Genomic DNA, 17,909 nt, shown 5'->3' with positions numbered 1-17,909 from the left:
ACATCCAACTGCTAAAAATCCACCAATATTTGCATGGTGATGTCTGTAAGAACCTCCTCTCTGAAGCCTCAGACTCGTAATTTTTTCCTCTGGTTTGTTTAATAAGCAATTTTTTTTTTAATTAAGAATCCAGTGTGCTTTCAATTTATCCAGGAAAAAAACAAGAGTGCTATTTCTTGCATGGGGTCGACATGGCCAGCTTTACAAAATGTAGTCTATTTCTGTGTTATACACATGACTCTTGTTAAGCCAGATAACAATTCCTTTTGTTATCAGATGCTAATGAGAGTTGTTGTTTACAGTGTTAAGTGATCAATTGCTTTTACTCTGGATCACACTGGTTCAGAGCTATAATAATCAGTATAATATAGAGATGTTGTAGTAAAAACAAATGTATAAAATCTTCAAAAAATGTATGCACTGTACTATCAGATTATTAAAGCTCCAGATATTATTTAACATCTAATGGGCTGAATATAAATGATATTGTAAAGAAAACTTTGTTGATCAAAGAAGGGTTTAACCATTTTAATGTTTATGGATTTGTTTTGAAAATATTTTTAACTGGGTAATGTCGAACTTTCCAATTTTAATTCTGTATGCATTAGCATTTCAATAGATTATACTTCCAACTCTTTTTGACATAAAATAATTAATTTTTAAATCTTGGATCTAATTATCTTTTTTCTTGTTGCCACTATTTTTCAATAATTTGATTAGCTTTTAGAAGAAAAGCAACAGCAACCATAGGGGATTTGGTAGTAACGATAGACTATATATTTCTTCTTCAAAAGCAGCTCTGATGCCTTTGAAAATAATTTGAAGTTTTTTTATCAGTGCAGAATTAAGGAGTAATGTTGTCTAATTTGCTATGTTTAGTGGAACACAGTACTCTAGATGTTTGTCAGAGAATGCTTTGAATCGTATGGTATGTGACTATAACCAAGACTACAAAAGTAATTTTTAGAATTTTTTGCACTGCTTTTATTAGCTTGGTAAAAAGAAAAAATCCCAAATATGGATCAGCCAATAGTTTAACAATTGGTTAGTGAGATGTATATTTTTCACATTGCTAGCAGCACTGAAGTCAATGATCTCTAGTTTGTATTTTTATTGCAAATATATGATCTGGACATTTCAACCAAACCTGAACACATCATGTAGGTTTCAGTGTAAAACTATAAATTCAGAGTGATGACCTCTACGCCTAGCAAAGTGATCATTTACTTTCAATAAAAACAAAAACAGATTACAGTTGATCATTTAGACATAACTGCTTGTAACAGTCACCAAGCCACTATAGTCAGGTATATAGACAGCCCTTAGGAGACATGCTGCCTATCTGATGACATTTAAAGCTTTAAAAAAATCCCTTCCAGATACTGCAGAAAATCATCATGATTCAGCACAGGATGTTGGTGTCACCAAATGAAAACAAAAGTGTTTAAATCATGTGCACTGGCAATACTGCCATTAAACCATTTATGGGTCCAATTTTGCAAACCCCAGCAGTCCCATGGGCTGGAGTGGGAGTACTAGTGTGAGTAATAACTACTTACATAGATGAGGTTTGCATGACTGTATCCATAACTGAAGCAATGATCCCTTTAGGTGTTGATTTTAGCAGTATAAGAAATGATACACAATTTAAATTTCACATTTCTGTTTTATGTCCTACTTTCAGTCTATACTGGTGTGATCAGAGAGCTAAGGCATAAAGCGCCTTTAACTTTTAGAGTTGATATACTATGTAAATATAAGCAGATAATGCTGTTTTAGTAGATGAAATAAATTGTATGCCATTTTTATTAAACCAACAGTAAAATAACTAGACTGTATTATTACAATAGAAGTATAGAAGACCAACAATTGTACAATTGAAACTCTTTAGCAAAATTTGTTTCTATTATGTATATCCTTGTAAATTTAAATAAATTTAGCATTATGAAGTGTTCACAATGATTGCTTCTTGTTAATTTAAGGAATTTTCACCCCTTGTTAAGGCTAAATGTAATTAAAATTTAGAAGTACTGGTAAAAGTAAAAGTTTATCACACACTGTTTTTTTATGAGATTTTAACTAAAAGATGTACGTTACACCTGTATGTGACTTATAATGGTTTCTCAGCAAGGAATGCAGAACCACTTACATTACATAAACATTTAAAGAGGAGAATGCTAATACATTGAAAGAGTTAAACATCAGTAGCAATCTATCAAATGAAGACATTTCATGAAGTCCACTCTCTGGGAGAACATTCACCATGTGACAAAAGCCTTGCATCCTCGTTAGTCTGATGTTCATTTAATTTTAAAATCAGAATCATTAAATGAGATAAATAGGATCTTAAGAAAACTGACATCTTCCTTCTCAGGTAAAAGGCCAGAATTGAAATAATAAAAAATCCAAACAGATTGCTTTACAGGCAAATTTACATACTGTCTCTTTAAAACACTGCATTCCCAAAAGCCTTTTGGGTTCGGAATGTACCACTGCATCAAGTATCTCACAAAGCCCCTAAATATCACGAGAAGCTTTAAAGAAAAAAAAAAAAGAAAGAAAAAGAAAGAAAAAGAAAAATTCCAGTTGAATGAAACTGTTTTAGCAGAGTGCTTCAACTCAGCTCCTAGAACTGGAATTTCAGATAAACAACAGAGGACGGGGAACAGAATTTTTATTTTTAACGTGTCCTTTTGTAATGCAGCTACAAGGTTTCTGATGAACTTAAGAACAAAGGGATTGAGAGTGCAATTGTCATCAATATCAGCAGTGTGCTTAAACTGAAGCTTGTAGGAAGAGCAGATGAATTCTCTGACGATATGTGACTGGTGGAGACTCTGATTGTGTTGTCCTTCCCAATAGCATTCTGCAAGAGACAACACTTTCCTTGGTCACTGTTAAGTCTTTTCATTATACTTTAATATATTTAGATGTAAAATTCATCCTGTCAGTTTCTCCCCCTCCAATTGCATGTATTTCACCATTATGAATTTAAGTATATGAGAAGGATAAAACAGGATATCAAAATGACAGTGGTATTAAAATACAATTTGATAGTAACTATCAAAACACTTGTAAGGGACACCATCAAAGTAATCAGGTGGGGGAAAAAAAGAATAAATAAAAAATGACATACTTTGAGAGAGAACCTAATTGGAAGATCTAACCTTCTAAAATCAAGCAATATTTTAAAGAGATCTGTGTTCAACATGGAAATTCATTTTTAAAAAGCAGATGCAGGACTTGCTATGAAGTCTGTCTTGTGTAGCCAACAGCAAGGATTGTTTGAAAACAAAGTATTGCTGGATTCCTATAGATAAGACTGGAACCATCATCAGAGTGGGCTTATGGGTTGGCCTAGCAACAGGAGCAATGTCCATTTAGTTTCTTTTCCCAGTTGCTGGATTGTTATATGCCCTGTGTTTTCGTGCACTAATGCTACATACAATAAAGCAATATCTTATGCAGCTGTACATTACACACAGTAAAATAACAGGATAATATTAGGGGCAGATTGGCAGGTCATGTGCAGGTACACACGGGACAGTACACAAGGAGTATTCTTTAACCCCTGGGCCAGCAGAAAGGTTACAGCTTAGTTTAGTTTCCATGAGAGTCAATCTTCCACCTCTAGGGATGGTCCTTATCGGTCAGGTTTGAAGCAGGCTGGTGGAACAGCATAGGGAAAGGTTCCAAGTCTCCAGGGGCTGTCAATCCAGCTCCTAATGTATTATATAACTGTCATTTCATTTATCCTAAATCAGTATTCTGTCAGCCATAAAATGAAATCTGCTGTATTTCTGGGACTTGGTAAATGCCATATGATTACATGTTCCTGCAGATTACTAGCTAATTACACTTCCTAGGTGAAACACTAATTACTATTTGACCTGCAAAATCAGTTCTTGGGAAGCCGAGTGGAAAGAGGTCTCAGAGGGAATCCCAACAACTATGTGGGAATTAAAATGTAATTATCTCACCAATGCATGGTACCAGGGTAGCAAACACTTTGGGCCCAATCCCGAGCTCCTGACTCAGGCAAAACTCCCTTTATTATGATAACTTGGTACCCAGCCATGACGATATTGATGGGAATTTTGTCTGAGGAAAGAGTCCAGGATTGGGTCCTGGATTATTACATTTCAGATTGATATTTGTATTATGAAAAATAAAGTGCTACTGTAACAGGATCCACATTCTTACCTCATTAAGACAGAGTTCTGTGTCTACAGATTCATTGGATTTCCGCTTCTGTGCCTAGAGACAAATGCAAAAGTTACGCAGTATAGATGTATATTTATACACATAATATGGATATTTCTGTTTGAATAAGCTCTTCTTGATTGTTCGGTTTCATATTAACATGCCTCTATAATAAATGAGTAGGAATGAAGAGCAAATAGTAAAATAATGGTCTTGAAGTAACAATATAATCTCAGGGCTTGTCTTCATAGAGCCTTAGTGGATGGCAAGCTGGGGTGTGACTCTACAGAACGGCAGCTAGCCATTATATTTCAAATGGTAGTTCATCAAAACACACAAAGGAACTTCTAATGGGCAGTAGCTGGGTCCACATTGCCAGTTAGTGCATGGCAAACTAGTGCACTGCAGATTTACAGCGCATTAAGTCCCCGTGTAGACAAGCCCTTTCAGTTTTAATCCCCACTGTGAGTTTAAAATACACATTTTGAAAAAGCCAGTAAGAATAAGGGCATAAGGCACTCAGCTATTACTGTGATGAGTGCCATAGAAATGCCTACATATAAATCAAGTCAGTAATCAAGGGTCTATGTAAAAGACACATATGGTCCTGGTAGAAAAAAATGGAATATGATTATGCTTTCAGTAAATATTAATTAACACTAGTGCATCTTAACTAGAAAATATGGACTTTGACCAGTGTATTCTTAACAGTTAGGAAAATATACACCATATTTCAAAGTGTTTTACTTCTGCTAATAGTTAGAATTTTATCCAGATGTTAAGATGACCAATAAAAATATTTTAAAATAAAAATATATTAATTTCTGTGTCGTGCTACAGCCACAAAGTCTGTTCTGGAAAGTTACCAGATTATGCAAACAGAACAACATTTACTTCCTTTAACGAATGTACCTATAAATCAAACTGAAGTCAGAGGATCAGGGAGACTAGATACCAGGTGCCCCACCTCACAGGCTCCAACCACCAAATTATATAGTCATTCTCCCTCTTTCTCTCTCTCTCTCTCTCTCTCGTTTCTCTGCCTCAATTTCCCCCCCATTATTTATCTACAGTGGAAATGCTTCAAAAAGAGAACCTGAGGGGGCACCTCATCAGAATATCCCATGACTCTGTGGTTAGGGCACTCACTTGTGAGGTTGCAGATCCCTGTTCAAATCCCTTTTTTCCCCCTCAGGCAGAGGGGGGACTGGAATCAGAGGTCTCCAACATCTCAGGTGTGTATCCTAACCATCAGGCTAAAAGTTATGAGGGATGTCATCCTGCGTCTCATTTTCTGTTAGCTTGTCTGTAGGGGCCCAATTCAGTAGGTGAGTTCTGAGCATGGTTACTGGGTCGGGTCCCACAGGGGAGTTAGGGAGATGATCCCCAGTCCATGCATTGTTCTGGGGCTTAGGTGTGGGGCTCCAGTGCATATGTGCAGAGGCAGAAACACAGGCCTCTGTGTTTTACCTCAAAAATTTCAGTGCTAAGCAAGTTTTGGCACGTGGAGGGTTCAGCAACAGCAGCTGAGGTTTTTGTGAATCCCAGTGGGGCCTGATTCTGGGATTCAGGCACCAAAAGTGGCAGGTAGGCACCTAATTCCTTTTGTGAGTCTAGCCTCTAGCTGAAAAAAATAAAACTGGCAGTGAATTTTGAGTGCTAATTGGCCAGATTAGAAATGACTTTCTCTGGTGACAACAATGCTGATTTCAGTCCTCACTGGCTTGCCGCAACGGGAAACATGAAAAGCAAGGAGAAACCAAAGTGGAGCCTAATCCTGCATTTCTTTTTCACCACATCCTTCCACTGAGTCAAATGGGAAAGTGGAGATCCAAAGAACATAGGATGGGATCTTTGGATTTTACAGTACAAATTATAGAAGGCCTTCGTTGATATTTTCTACCTCCTTGCTATGTGCTAGACACCCAAGTCCTTATACAAGCTTCTGTCTACTGTCCATGTGTATTTCCTAGTAGCTATGCCTGGCCTGGGTTACAGAATACTGCACCATTTAGGACACTACTATTTCTAATTAGCTTCTGCTCTATACCAAGGATTAAATTTTATCTTTTCTTAAGACTTAATATAGCTCTCAAAAATGAAAAGAGAGAACAAGGTCATGTTCCTCTTCCACTACATTGATCTCGAAAAGAAACATAACCAGTGCAGCACAGAAAGTATATTTGCATTTTAGAAAAAAACTGTTTTTAGGGTGAAATCAACAATTATCAGGTAGAATCCCAAATCAACAACAAAAGCTTTTCAATAATTTTGATCATCATTCACTAGCTTTAAATTGGGAAGAGTTACCTATATATTTCATGAGGAGCATTTTAACAACAATCAATACATTTATTCACCTGCTTCAAGTAGAACAGAAGTTCCTTTCTTCTTTTGGATTTTAAGAAAGTAATTTTAATAATAAAGTGGCCTTTTCTCCCATCAGAGTGTAAGGGATAATGTCTGTAATTCAAAAATAAAACAACACTACACCTTCTTTATTTTTTGTAGTGAGGGAGGGTGGGTTTGCAAGAAAAAAATTAGCTTCCAGGCTTTATCTGCCAAGTTTCAAATTGGAAGAGTAGATTTTTACTGCTGAGTTATAAACCTGAAAAAATGGTTATAATGGAAATGCTGGCATAGGCTGCACTACTAAAATACAATAGTGTATCACTAAATCACAAGTAATTTTGGGGGTGGAGGGGGCAGGGAAAGAACCTGTAGGCAGAAGAGTACACTATGGGAAGCTTATATCAATAATTACATGCTAACGGGAAAATCCTTCCTGCCCCACTCCTAGACACAAAGAGAAGAGAACACAGCAAAACAGATGGTGCAATGCTTCACAGGAAAGGAGTGCTTTACTTGGGGGGCCAAGTCAGGACTCAGACCTACTGATGGTCTTGACGCACATGCACTCACACACAAAAATGAGAAATGATGTGGAGCCCCATTATCTGTTCATCTATAAAATATCCCCAAATCTTATATACCTCTACCTTGATATAACGCGACCTGATATAACACGAATTCGGATATAATGCAGTAAAGCAGTGCTCCGGGGGGGGCGGGGCTGTGCATTCCAGTGGATCAAAGCAAGTTCAATAGAACACAGTTTCACCTATAACACGGTAAGATTTTTTGGCTCCCGAGGACAGCGTTATATCGAGGTAGAGGTGCACAAGATAAAGAGGTTTGCATCCCTTGCATGCTGCAGAGTGCAGTTCTGGCAGGGGAAATTCTGCACCTCAAGATGCAGGAGGCTTTGGGGGAAACACAGCTCTGTCTTACACAGGCTACTGTAAATGTCATCCCCAGCCTCAAAGATCTCCTCAGGACAGTGTAATTCCAGGCCTGGTACACAGGAACAGGGTTTGTCCCTAAGTATTAAGATTTTTCAGTCAGAGTAAAGATAAAATAAAACACACAACTGACTAATAAGACTACAGTAGAACTTCAGAGTTACTAACACCAGAGTTCCGAACTGATCAGTCATCCACACACCCTATTTGGATCAGAAGTATGCAGTCAGGCAGCAGAGACAAAAAACAAAAACAAAAAAAACCCACAAAACAAAACAGTACAGTGCTGTGTTAAATGTAAACTATTAAAAAATAAATAAAAGGAATGTTTAAAAAAGGATTTGACAAGGTAGGAAACTGTTTCTGTGCTTGTTTTATTTAAATTAAGATGGTTAAGAGCAGCATTTTTCTTCTGCATAGTAAAGTTTCAAAGCTGTATTAAGTCAATGTTCAGTTGTCAACTTTTGAAAGAACATTTTATGAGTTATGAACATTTCAGAGTTACGAACAACCTCCATTCCCGAGGGATTTATAACTCTGAGGTTCTCCTGCATATTTCAAAATTAGACATATTTTCAGTCTTCACATAGGGCCATAAGAACATTCAAGAGAATTTTTTTTACTGACTGAAATGAGAGCAGAATTGGGCTTGTAAAAAAATTGATGGAAAAGAAGTTTTAAAATAATTCTAAAGAAAAGAGGTCTGGGATCTGTGTTACTGGCTAAAATCAAATCTCCTAACGATTCATACACTCAGCTGTAATCTACTGCTGAATGTAGAATGATAGTTACAGGTAATAGATTGACTGACCTAAAAAACCTCCAAATTATTATACACCTTTTCCTTTTGTTACTATAAAAACAAGCAGTAACTTTGTTTAACTACAGTTCTGAAAGCCCATCCAGCAAGGAATGATTAAGAAGGTTTGGGATGGGTTGACTGATAACTGTGGCTTTGCAGGAAATTCCTGTTTGGTTGGACTCAGAAATCTGGCCAGTCTTAAGAAGCTGCCTCAGTTTTGTCTTTTGTCATCAGTCTTGTGCTGAGTTACCCTTTTATGTTTTGTAAAACATGCCCCCTCATTTTGTAAATAACCTAGTTACTATGGTAGAAAAGCAAAGATTCATATTTAAGAATTTGAACAGTCATGAACTCTGATGAAATTTTCATTACACTGCACATCTATCAGGAGTCTTAGTTTAGCTTGGGCAGTCTCAGGGTTTTAAACAACTCCCTCCGCCCCCCATAAGGGACCGTGCCCAAGCCAATGTCCTGAGACCAATGTCCTGGCTGGTACAGAAAGCTTCCCAGCCCAGGCCCAGCAGAGAGCTGACAGATGCTCTTCCTGGAGAGGAAGGAGAACCAGAGCAAGCAGAGCAAATAACTGTTTCCCTGGAAGGCACGCGGTACTGCTACATAGCCTATGTCCACATTACAGCTGGGAGACGTGTGCTAGCTCAGCTTGAGCTAGCACACTGAAAACAATAGTGTGGATGTTGCGGCTTGGGCTCTCAAGCCCACCCAAGCCCATGGGTCTGAGCTTGGGAGGCCACCGGTTTTATGGCTTGTAGGACAGTAATTTTGTTTCACATACAGTGTAATGTTCATCTAGGTTATTCAACGTGCGTTAGAGGTCCACTTGTGGACTGTTCCAAACCAAAGTGAGTTTTAATTTGGGAAAAGAAGGGAGCAATGGCGTCCTCAGCCTGAAGAGTAAGAGGCACAGAATGAGCAGATGATCCTGCACACCAGTACTTCTCTGATAGTTTGGTCTTCAGGTTTCATGAGGGAATATGTACTTTACAGGCCTCATTGCTTAGGGACTATGGTGATAAGCAATATAGCTATAACTAAGACAGAGACATATATTTCATGCTTGTTTTCAGGTCATTTTAATGGGTGTGGCTTTGCCATCCTTTCAAATTCTTGGCTAGCTATAAGCATATTAACAAGGTTTAAAAAAAAAAAAAAAAAAAAAAAAGAGAAGAAAAAATCTCCCCAAACACCCTCTGGCTGACCCGACTCCTGAAATATTCATAACAAATGACATGATGTGTTCTTTTTGTTCTTTTCTACTGTTGATTAGAGATTTACTATGCAACCAACCTGTTTTCCTAACAGCAGGACACAAACAATAAACAGAAAAATGCACAGAGTGTAAAGATGCAATCAGTTTAACTCTTCTGCACTCACTAAGTGCTAGCTGCATCTATCACACTTGTCAATAGTATTTTCTTTTTAGTACAGTGGTACAACAGTATGCTGCAATATAAATTACGTTTAGCCGGGAAAATAAGCGAAGTGCCATGTCAGAGGCAGAGTATTCTAAAATAAGGATCTAACTCAGCATACAATAATTCTGAATTCTGTGCCTCACAGCCTGGTGTAACGCTATTTATGCTTTGTAGATTCTCACCATGAAGAAGCCAGACTTTTTTTTTCTGAATCAGCCCCAAAGATGCTACCTTGGAGCATGAATTTATGTGTGGTCACTTTGCTTAACAGTATCATCTCATTTGGTACAGTAAGTACATTTTAATGGTAGATATTACCAAAACATTTCTGGTATCAGTCTTCAATGCTAGGAACAAAATACATAGTAAGTATCTTACAAAATACGTAGTAAGTTTTCTTATACGTGCATGCATTCCAATGCCAATAGGCAGCTGAAACCTGGCTCATTTCTCTAACCCTCTCTTATCAGGGCACAGAATATTCATAAAGCCCAGGGAAGGCAGATTACCTGCAAAGTTCCCTTTCCCACTCTGCACAGGGCATCCTGCTTTTTGTTTTTGAGTGAAATTTTTGTGCTCGAGTTTTAGGAGTAAGGCAACTAAGAGCTGTGCGACCAGATGATAGATATCTGTCTCAGGAGTCTATGGAAAACAAATCCTTCCTGACTATGCATGGCCAGATACACAGATCTTCAAACCGCTTTTCAAGCGGTTAGTTTTTGAGTGAACACAGTACAGAATGTAATACACAGATAGTCCGCCAAAAATGATTGACCTAGGATCTTCTGAATATCTAACCTTACATGGTGTATAGTAACTAGTTCTGGGTTTGCTTTCCTTTTCACTCACTCATTTATTTGAGGTAAATGACTTTATATAGCCCTAGATTCTTGTTTCCTATTTTTAGGGGATATTGTGCAAGGTTCCTACTATTGTCTTTTTATGGATATGCCTCAAGGAAACATTTTTGCATTACGAAAGGCAGAGAAGAAAAGAGAATACTAAAAAGCATAGGGCAAATAACTTTTGCTAGCCTAATATCCTAACAACTTAGGCTCCTTGGATTTTTTTTCCCCTCAGCTATAACACTGAACACCATGTAATCCAAAATCTAGTACTTTGGGATTTTATTATTAAAATCCATCTTCCCAGTGATTCTCTACTGCCACCAACTCAGCGACTTATATACCAGTTATAAGTAGCATCTAGATATTGTGCACTGTAATTCAGTTAAAGAAAACAAAAGTGAATATAAAGCGATTAAACTCCTGTTTAAAAGCCACAGTCATATTTTAACTTTAAAATAAAGAAACTCCACGGTTGAAATCCTGAACCCATTGACTTTACTGGGGGCCAGGATTTCACCCCACATGTCTAAGCACTAGTGATACTCCTGCTTTCAGTAAATCCACATATCCCGTGAGAGGTTACACGTTAAATGCGCTAATCACAAGCAAGTTCCCATTCACATTTATCACAAAATCTCAGCACAGTTTGACATGATTGTTCACTATTGGGAGTGTCTGCTTAAGAAAGGCCTAGGAGTGTCATAGCAGGTCAGGATTCAGCTGCACTGAGAGCTGGGTGGGGAAGCAAGCCAGTTGCCTGCTAAGGCTGGCTATATGATATGTACACAGTCCCACGCTGCCAATGGAGGGGGAAGGCAGAGTGGGAAAACGAGACCACGAGTTGCCACCAGACTCCAGAAGCAGGACCAGAGGAAAGGCAACATGCATTTCTGCAACCAAGCAAGCTGGCTTGTTTGAACATCTGTCTGTGGACAGACCTGAGCAGCTGTTGTGGTGCTTGTACAAGACGCTGTTCTCCAGAATGATGCCTGGCTTAAGCAATGGATATTAGTGCTTCTTTCTTGAGCACTACATTCCATCCGAAATGCTAAGGGGAAAAGAATTGTCATAAACATTTGTCTAGAGAACCTACTGACCGAGTCTTTTTTAACAGACTAAATTGTTGATGATTTTCGCATTTATTAACCATATAGTAAATCTATGTATATGTGCATGTGTACATACTGTGAGCATGTGCGCACACACAGAATATAGTGGTCAACTTTAAAAACCTGACAATTCCCTCGAAGAAAACCTTAGATAATTAAATGGAAGCATTCACGATATTTCCTATAGTAAGTATAGGAAGTAACTGGGAAAACTGCAGATACTAAGATAAGATTATCTATATAGTAAAATTGGCAACTATGAATGCGTACACACCTGAATGCAAGTATATTTGTTTTGCTACATCTGTACTTCTGTGACTATCCCTGTTGGGAAGTTTTATTAAATCACCAACATGATTTAGGCATTGCTTTATAAAAATAATTCAAATCTTGAGCAACTATGATTTAGAACAACTGTTGAATTTTGCATTTATGGTCCCAAACAATCCACTCCCATGAGGTGACATAGAAATACTTTTTTTTATTAAAGCTGTATGGAGAAAAAAGTGTTTTAAAGGCCCTAAGTCTGCAATTAGGCACAGACAATTACGGAGTTGGGGCCTTAGTGTACAAGTCGCACTTGCTAGGTACTTAAACTAATTTTTAGCATTAAAAATACCATTCAGAATAAAATCGCTCATTATATAGGAGGAAGGAACATTAACTTTTTAAAGAATGAAATAAAGCTGATGCAGGTAAGACTTTAACAGGAATAACCTGCATTTTCTGACAATGAGAAGGCAATAGACATGAAAAGAAATCAGCCAGAAGCAAAAATCCAGCATAGAAAATTTCAGCCCAAACAGGGAAGGTTTTAGCAAAGTTATAAGCCATTGAAAACAGGCTCTTATAAATGGGAAGTGTTAGGCTACCAGCGCTACCTGTAATAATTTATTCTTATTTTCATTAGAATAATGCTACCTTCAATGAATCTTTCCCCATCATTTTCCGGTGAGACATTCATACTTACCATTGGTATTCTGGGTTATTAAATTCCTAGATCACTTTAATTATTGAAAGTAAAACTAATATCATGCTAATACTCCTTGTGAACATTTTATTTTCTACCATATACTCATACTCATGTTCCAAAGGATTTAAGTGAGGACCAAAAAAAAAGTTAAATCAGTCCAATAAGTTCTATCAACTGCCCTCCATTTGTTAAACTGTCCCTTGAGCTGCCCTGTCAGCTTTGTAACAAACTATAAAATGGATGCCTGCAGTATGGAGCTTGTAATTTAATACTAATGCCAGGCAGTGAAGTGGCCTTATATTTATATATATGCATCATCCTACCCCCACTGGAGTCAATAGGACTTTGATGATTTTACTTGAATGGGCGTAGGACTGAGCCCTGAGACAGTGATGAAAACCTGGCCCCACGGAAGTGAATGGCAACACTTCTATTCACTTCAGTGGGCCAGGATTTCACCCCAAGGACTTGGTCTGTCTCCAGTATTACACAGGAACAATCCTCTCTCATACAAACAGCCTCACTGAAGTCAATGGAGCTATTTGAGTGAGTGGGAAATATCTGTCAGAGTAGGAGTTTGCACAATCATACCCAAATTTTCTATTTCCCATATTCTTTATGAGTTTGATCTTGCACCATGCAAGTCAATAGGAGTTTTTACATTGACTTATATGGGAGCAGGATAAAACCTGTAACTTTCTAACATCTACTTGTATCTGCTATGAATAATTACTCAAATTTGCTGTGGGGAAAAAAGTGCTATACAACATAGTTAACTTTTTGCCACAAATAAAATGCTCACTGCACACACACGTGTATGTATACAAACAAAATGAATGGGCATTTTAAATTCTTAGCAATTATGCATCACATTTTGGAAAATTATGAGTCCATGATAATCAGATTACACAAATAATTATCAGATTATGCAAAATTATGTTCAATTATGTTCAATTCTGTTTTGTTTCATCGCCCAAATCATCCACAGAAATGATGGAAAGCTTATATTCAAGCAGAATAATGTAATGCAGAAAAATTTAAGTATTATAAATAGACAAATCCTAATATTTTGCATAGGTTCCATGTATAAAAAAGGCACTAATTGTCACCTCTGGCAGTGAGTCTCATCAGAGAGGCCAAAGATTTATGAGCATATGATTATAAAATCCCATAGTGTTTCAGATGTTTCTTTCCAGCTTTCTTTCTCTTTGAGATTCACTGCTCTGGCAAGACAGGAAAGATCTCATGTGCTCAGAGATTTTGTAATTCCTTGGTGGCCTCCAGGAGGTAAATCTTTGAAGGTGCAATATACACCAAATTTTAACATCTTTTGGGCTGGGGGGCCTGCAGAGAAATTATGAGGTTCTACTAGCACATACATGCTGCAGTGTAGACTCGAGTGGACTACCTGAAGAGGACCTTGTTTAAAGGATTGTTGGGGCAAATGTTTTCCTGAATGTGCAGGAGCTATACGAATACTTCTGTATCTTCTAAAAAATTCACTGTAAGGCATTTATTTATGTTTTTTTAGGTGAATATGCACGTGTGTGTGTGTGTATGTGTGTGTAAGTGTTTGACTGACAGCTGTGGAGAAAGGCCTGGCTTGACAAAGACCTGGCTGGGATGATTTAGTTGGGGTTGGTCCTGCCTTGAGCAAGGGGTTGGACTAGATGACCACCTGAGGTCTCTTCCAACCCTAATCTTCTATGACTCTTCAATTTAGTCATGAGTCAAGTACATCACAGTCAGCACAACTATCTCGATCCAGAGCTGGAGGGAGCAGCTGGTAGTTCAAATCTCTGTACTCTGCTTAGTCCTTGGCCTCTTTGTTGAGACTACCAAAAAAGCACTACTAAGTGTAGTAGTGTTTTTTGTAGTGTGGACACTTGGGCCTGGATCCACAAAGGTACTCAGGTACTAAATCTGGGGGTGAGGCACCTAAATCCCAGTTTTAGGTGCCACTGCAATCCACAGAATTCCTGCCCGGCTGCCGGCTACCTCTTTAGGCACCTAAATTTACTCAGTGCCTACATTTTTGCAATAAAAGTTTCCTGTTTCTGCCTCTCAGCATGCAAAATGCTGCCTTCCTTTAGGTGCCCATGCACCTATCTCCTACCTAAGACCCAGAGCAATCCATGGACCAGGGAAAGACAATGCCTAATTCGTGGAAGGGACCCAATCCAGGTGTGCTCAGAGGCTGCCTAACTCACACAAATCAGCTGTGGGAAAGGAGGACCCTCTTCCTTATAATGTTTAGCCCAATGGTTAGAGCACTCACCCAGCATGTGGGAGACTGGCTCAAATCCCCATTCCTCCTGATAAGGTGATGGGATTTCAGCAGGGATCTGCCACCTCTCAGGTGAGTGCCCTAATCACTAGTTTATGAAATATTCTGAAATATTGAATCCTCAATCTCTCCTAGTCAGAGTGTTTTAATTATAATTGAATAATTAAATATGAAATGTGCAAGAGAGATGACTCTAGCCCAGTGGTTAGGGCACTCAGCTGAGAGGTGACAGAGGCCAGCTCAAATCTCTTTTTCATATCAGGCACAATAGGGAAAAGATCCAGAGGGCTCTGATATTCCAGGTGAGTGCACTAACCACTGGGCTACCGGTTATAAGGGAGGCACTTCCCCAACCATTTTGTGTAGATCTAGGTGAAATCTGAGCATGCCTACTGGATTGGGCACTGCACACAAATTAGGTGGGGGGAGTGCCTATCTTCTCCGGCTTCTCCCATTGGTTAGCGTAGGCGGTTTCCTGCCTATTGTGTTGAGTTTATGGATCCACATTCTCAGGTGCCTCTCTCTCACCATTCAGCATAGAGGGAGCCTACACGCCTAGCCGACGCTTTGTGGATCGCGGTGTTGTTCTTGTGCTTGTCTAGGTGCCTAAAAGTTAGGCATTGGCATACTTAAGTATCCTGGTCTTGACCACAAATTCAGTTGCTAGGGAGCAAAGTTCATCTCTCACAGACCACCCAGCAAACTGCCTTCAGGTGCTAACTATTGCTAATTACCAGTGTAGACTGGACTTTGACCAGCAACCTAAAGGTGAAAGGACCTTGCCCATTATCAATCCCTGAGCCGTATACTACCCTCATTAAACTCACATTCTAGGTATAGAGTGGAGCTGATTTTAACTGAACCAGTTCACTTGTGTCTATTTATAAATAATGACCTTCATTCCTCGTCTGCAATAATCATGACTATATCCTCACATCTAATCACAAACAAAAATCTTCATTACAATTATTTATGGGCCAGATGACTCCTGATAAGAACATGATTCTGCTACAGGGACAAGTATACCACAGGCTGATCAGGGTTCATATCTGTATTAAAAAAAAAACACTAAATTTTCAAAAATGCCCTCTAAATTTGCATCTACAGTTTTGTGCACACAGCTTCTTGCACACACAACCCCCCAGCAAATGTATGCAAAATTGGACAATTAAGGGTGTACATGATTCAAGTGCACAAATAAGATTTTACATTTATATAGAACATTTAATTCCAAAAGACCCTAAAGAAATTAATGTATACACATTCAACTTTTTCAACATTTTTTTTATGCCATCACATTTTGGTGGGAGGCAGCCAATAGTAAAGAGTACAATGAACAATTACATTTGTTTAGCATATGATTATTGTAAATTTTTGCATGTATACACAAATTGAAGACACAAATTTAGGGTTAGGTTTTCAGAGTTAGATGCTTGTAACTGTATTGCATTCATCTGTGCATGCTTAGTTTATAAGCCCAATTACTCAACTTGCTTGCACAAATCAGGTATTTGTCATGGCACATGGTCATCTAGGCATCAAACTCACCATATGGACATACCTGAGTCACACATATACATCAAAGATTGGTGTGCCTCAATTAGGCACACACAAATGTATGTGTGCTTAGCTCTGAACCTCTAACTTGAAATTTCTGGCCATTAGCACCAAATTGAGCCTTCTGAAAAGGTAACAACTCTCTGACAGAAGAAATACACAGTAAAATACAGCACTTAGTAAATTAGTGCCCTGACTACCTCATTCTGTTTTCAAAAACCTATCGGGAAGGATAATCCTATAATTCTTCAGGATATACATGCTGTGTGAACCTATGAAAAAAAAATCCTGCATTCAGCACAACAGTCTGTTTATTTGTGGCTCACAGAGCAAGCTAAGCACACAGGAGGGTTTAACATGAGGAAGAATGGTTGAGGCCAATCCACTGATTAGTACCAGGATCCTGTATGAAATATTTAGGATCTTATTCTCCAAAGTAAAGAATAAAATAAACAACACTTCAAACTCCCATTGATTTTGAAGGTGAGGGACTAAAATGGGTGACAGAACTGAATAATAGATTGAAAAAAGTGGTTGAGTAGAATGGTTTAAGGGTAGTGCAGAGATCTATTATTCAAGTGAGGCAGCTGATTAGAAGTCATGGGAGAAAAGGTCAGTAGGGAATAACAGAGATTTGATTTATTTCCAGTATTTGATTGTAAATGTGCACTGAAGACTATAGGTAAAATGAGCAGACAGGTTAAATGCAGAATAAAAACATATTTATATTCACATCTTTGTTAGCATTAATGCTTTTTATTAAGTGTGTATCTTAGCCAATTTGGTTAAAAAGCTGTGTTTCATTTTCTCTCCTATAAACCTGGCTCAACTACTATGAAGATATAGGCATGTATGAAAGAAGTATGTATTTCGCTCTTCTACCTATGCTACCTTTACAGCTCGTGATACAATAATTTCAATGTATAGTTTAGAATGACTGTTTTTAAGTTTTTATTCTATTTTAGTCATTTATGGATTCCACTCTATTTCTTTCATTTACTGCTGGTTGTGGGAAGGAAACTATTCCCATGTTGTTATTGTGTTTAATGAAAGAATGTTCATCTTATCCTTTGTATAATACCAAGGGCTTTTGTTTTCTAAAGTTTATTTTATAATAAGGTAAGTATAGGTGCAATGACTGATAAAAATGCCATGTATATAAACAATAACATTCTGTTATAAAGTACACCTGAAGAGAATTTACATCACTGTAATAATGGAGTTAGTCCAAATCTACACCAGTGTAACAGCGCAGGTTTGGACCTACGGGGATTAGTTCTCCAGGCCAGCCTAGCCAGCGCTGGTGTGGAGACCCTTCCTGTGTTACACAGGCACAGCACTGCTTCCACTCAGCAAGCGACCTGCCCTTACACACAGCTCCTATTTTGGGGCATG

General features: G+C 38.2%; 1 protein-coding gene across 2 annotated transcripts in view; it reads right to left on the bottom strand.

Annotated features, from left to right (window-relative positions):
- Positions 1-966: 966 nt before the first annotated feature.
- Positions 967-17,909, bottom strand: part of GFRA1 (GDNF family receptor alpha 1) — a 185,269-nt gene continuing 168,326 nt past the window's right edge. For both annotated transcript variants that reach the window (XM_034776825.1, XM_034776826.1), the window contains exons 8-9: positions 4,204-4,257; positions 967-2,866 (exon numbers count right to left, since the gene is read on the bottom strand). In XM_034776825.1, the coding sequence (XP_034632716.1) occupies positions 2,705-2,866; positions 4,204-4,257 (216 nt within the window). In that variant the 3' untranslated portion in view covers positions 967-2,704. The remainder of the gene's footprint in view (positions 2,867-4,203; positions 4,258-17,909) is intronic.

This window comes from Trachemys scripta, chromosome 7 (genome assembly GCF_013100865.1).
Source record: "Trachemys scripta elegans isolate TJP31775 chromosome 7, CAS_Tse_1.0, whole genome shotgun sequence".
Taxonomy (NCBI): domain Eukaryota; kingdom Metazoa; phylum Chordata; order Testudines; family Emydidae; genus Trachemys; species Trachemys scripta.
Note: the sequence above shows the minus strand (reverse complement) of the source record. Positions and strands in the feature narration are given on the sequence as shown.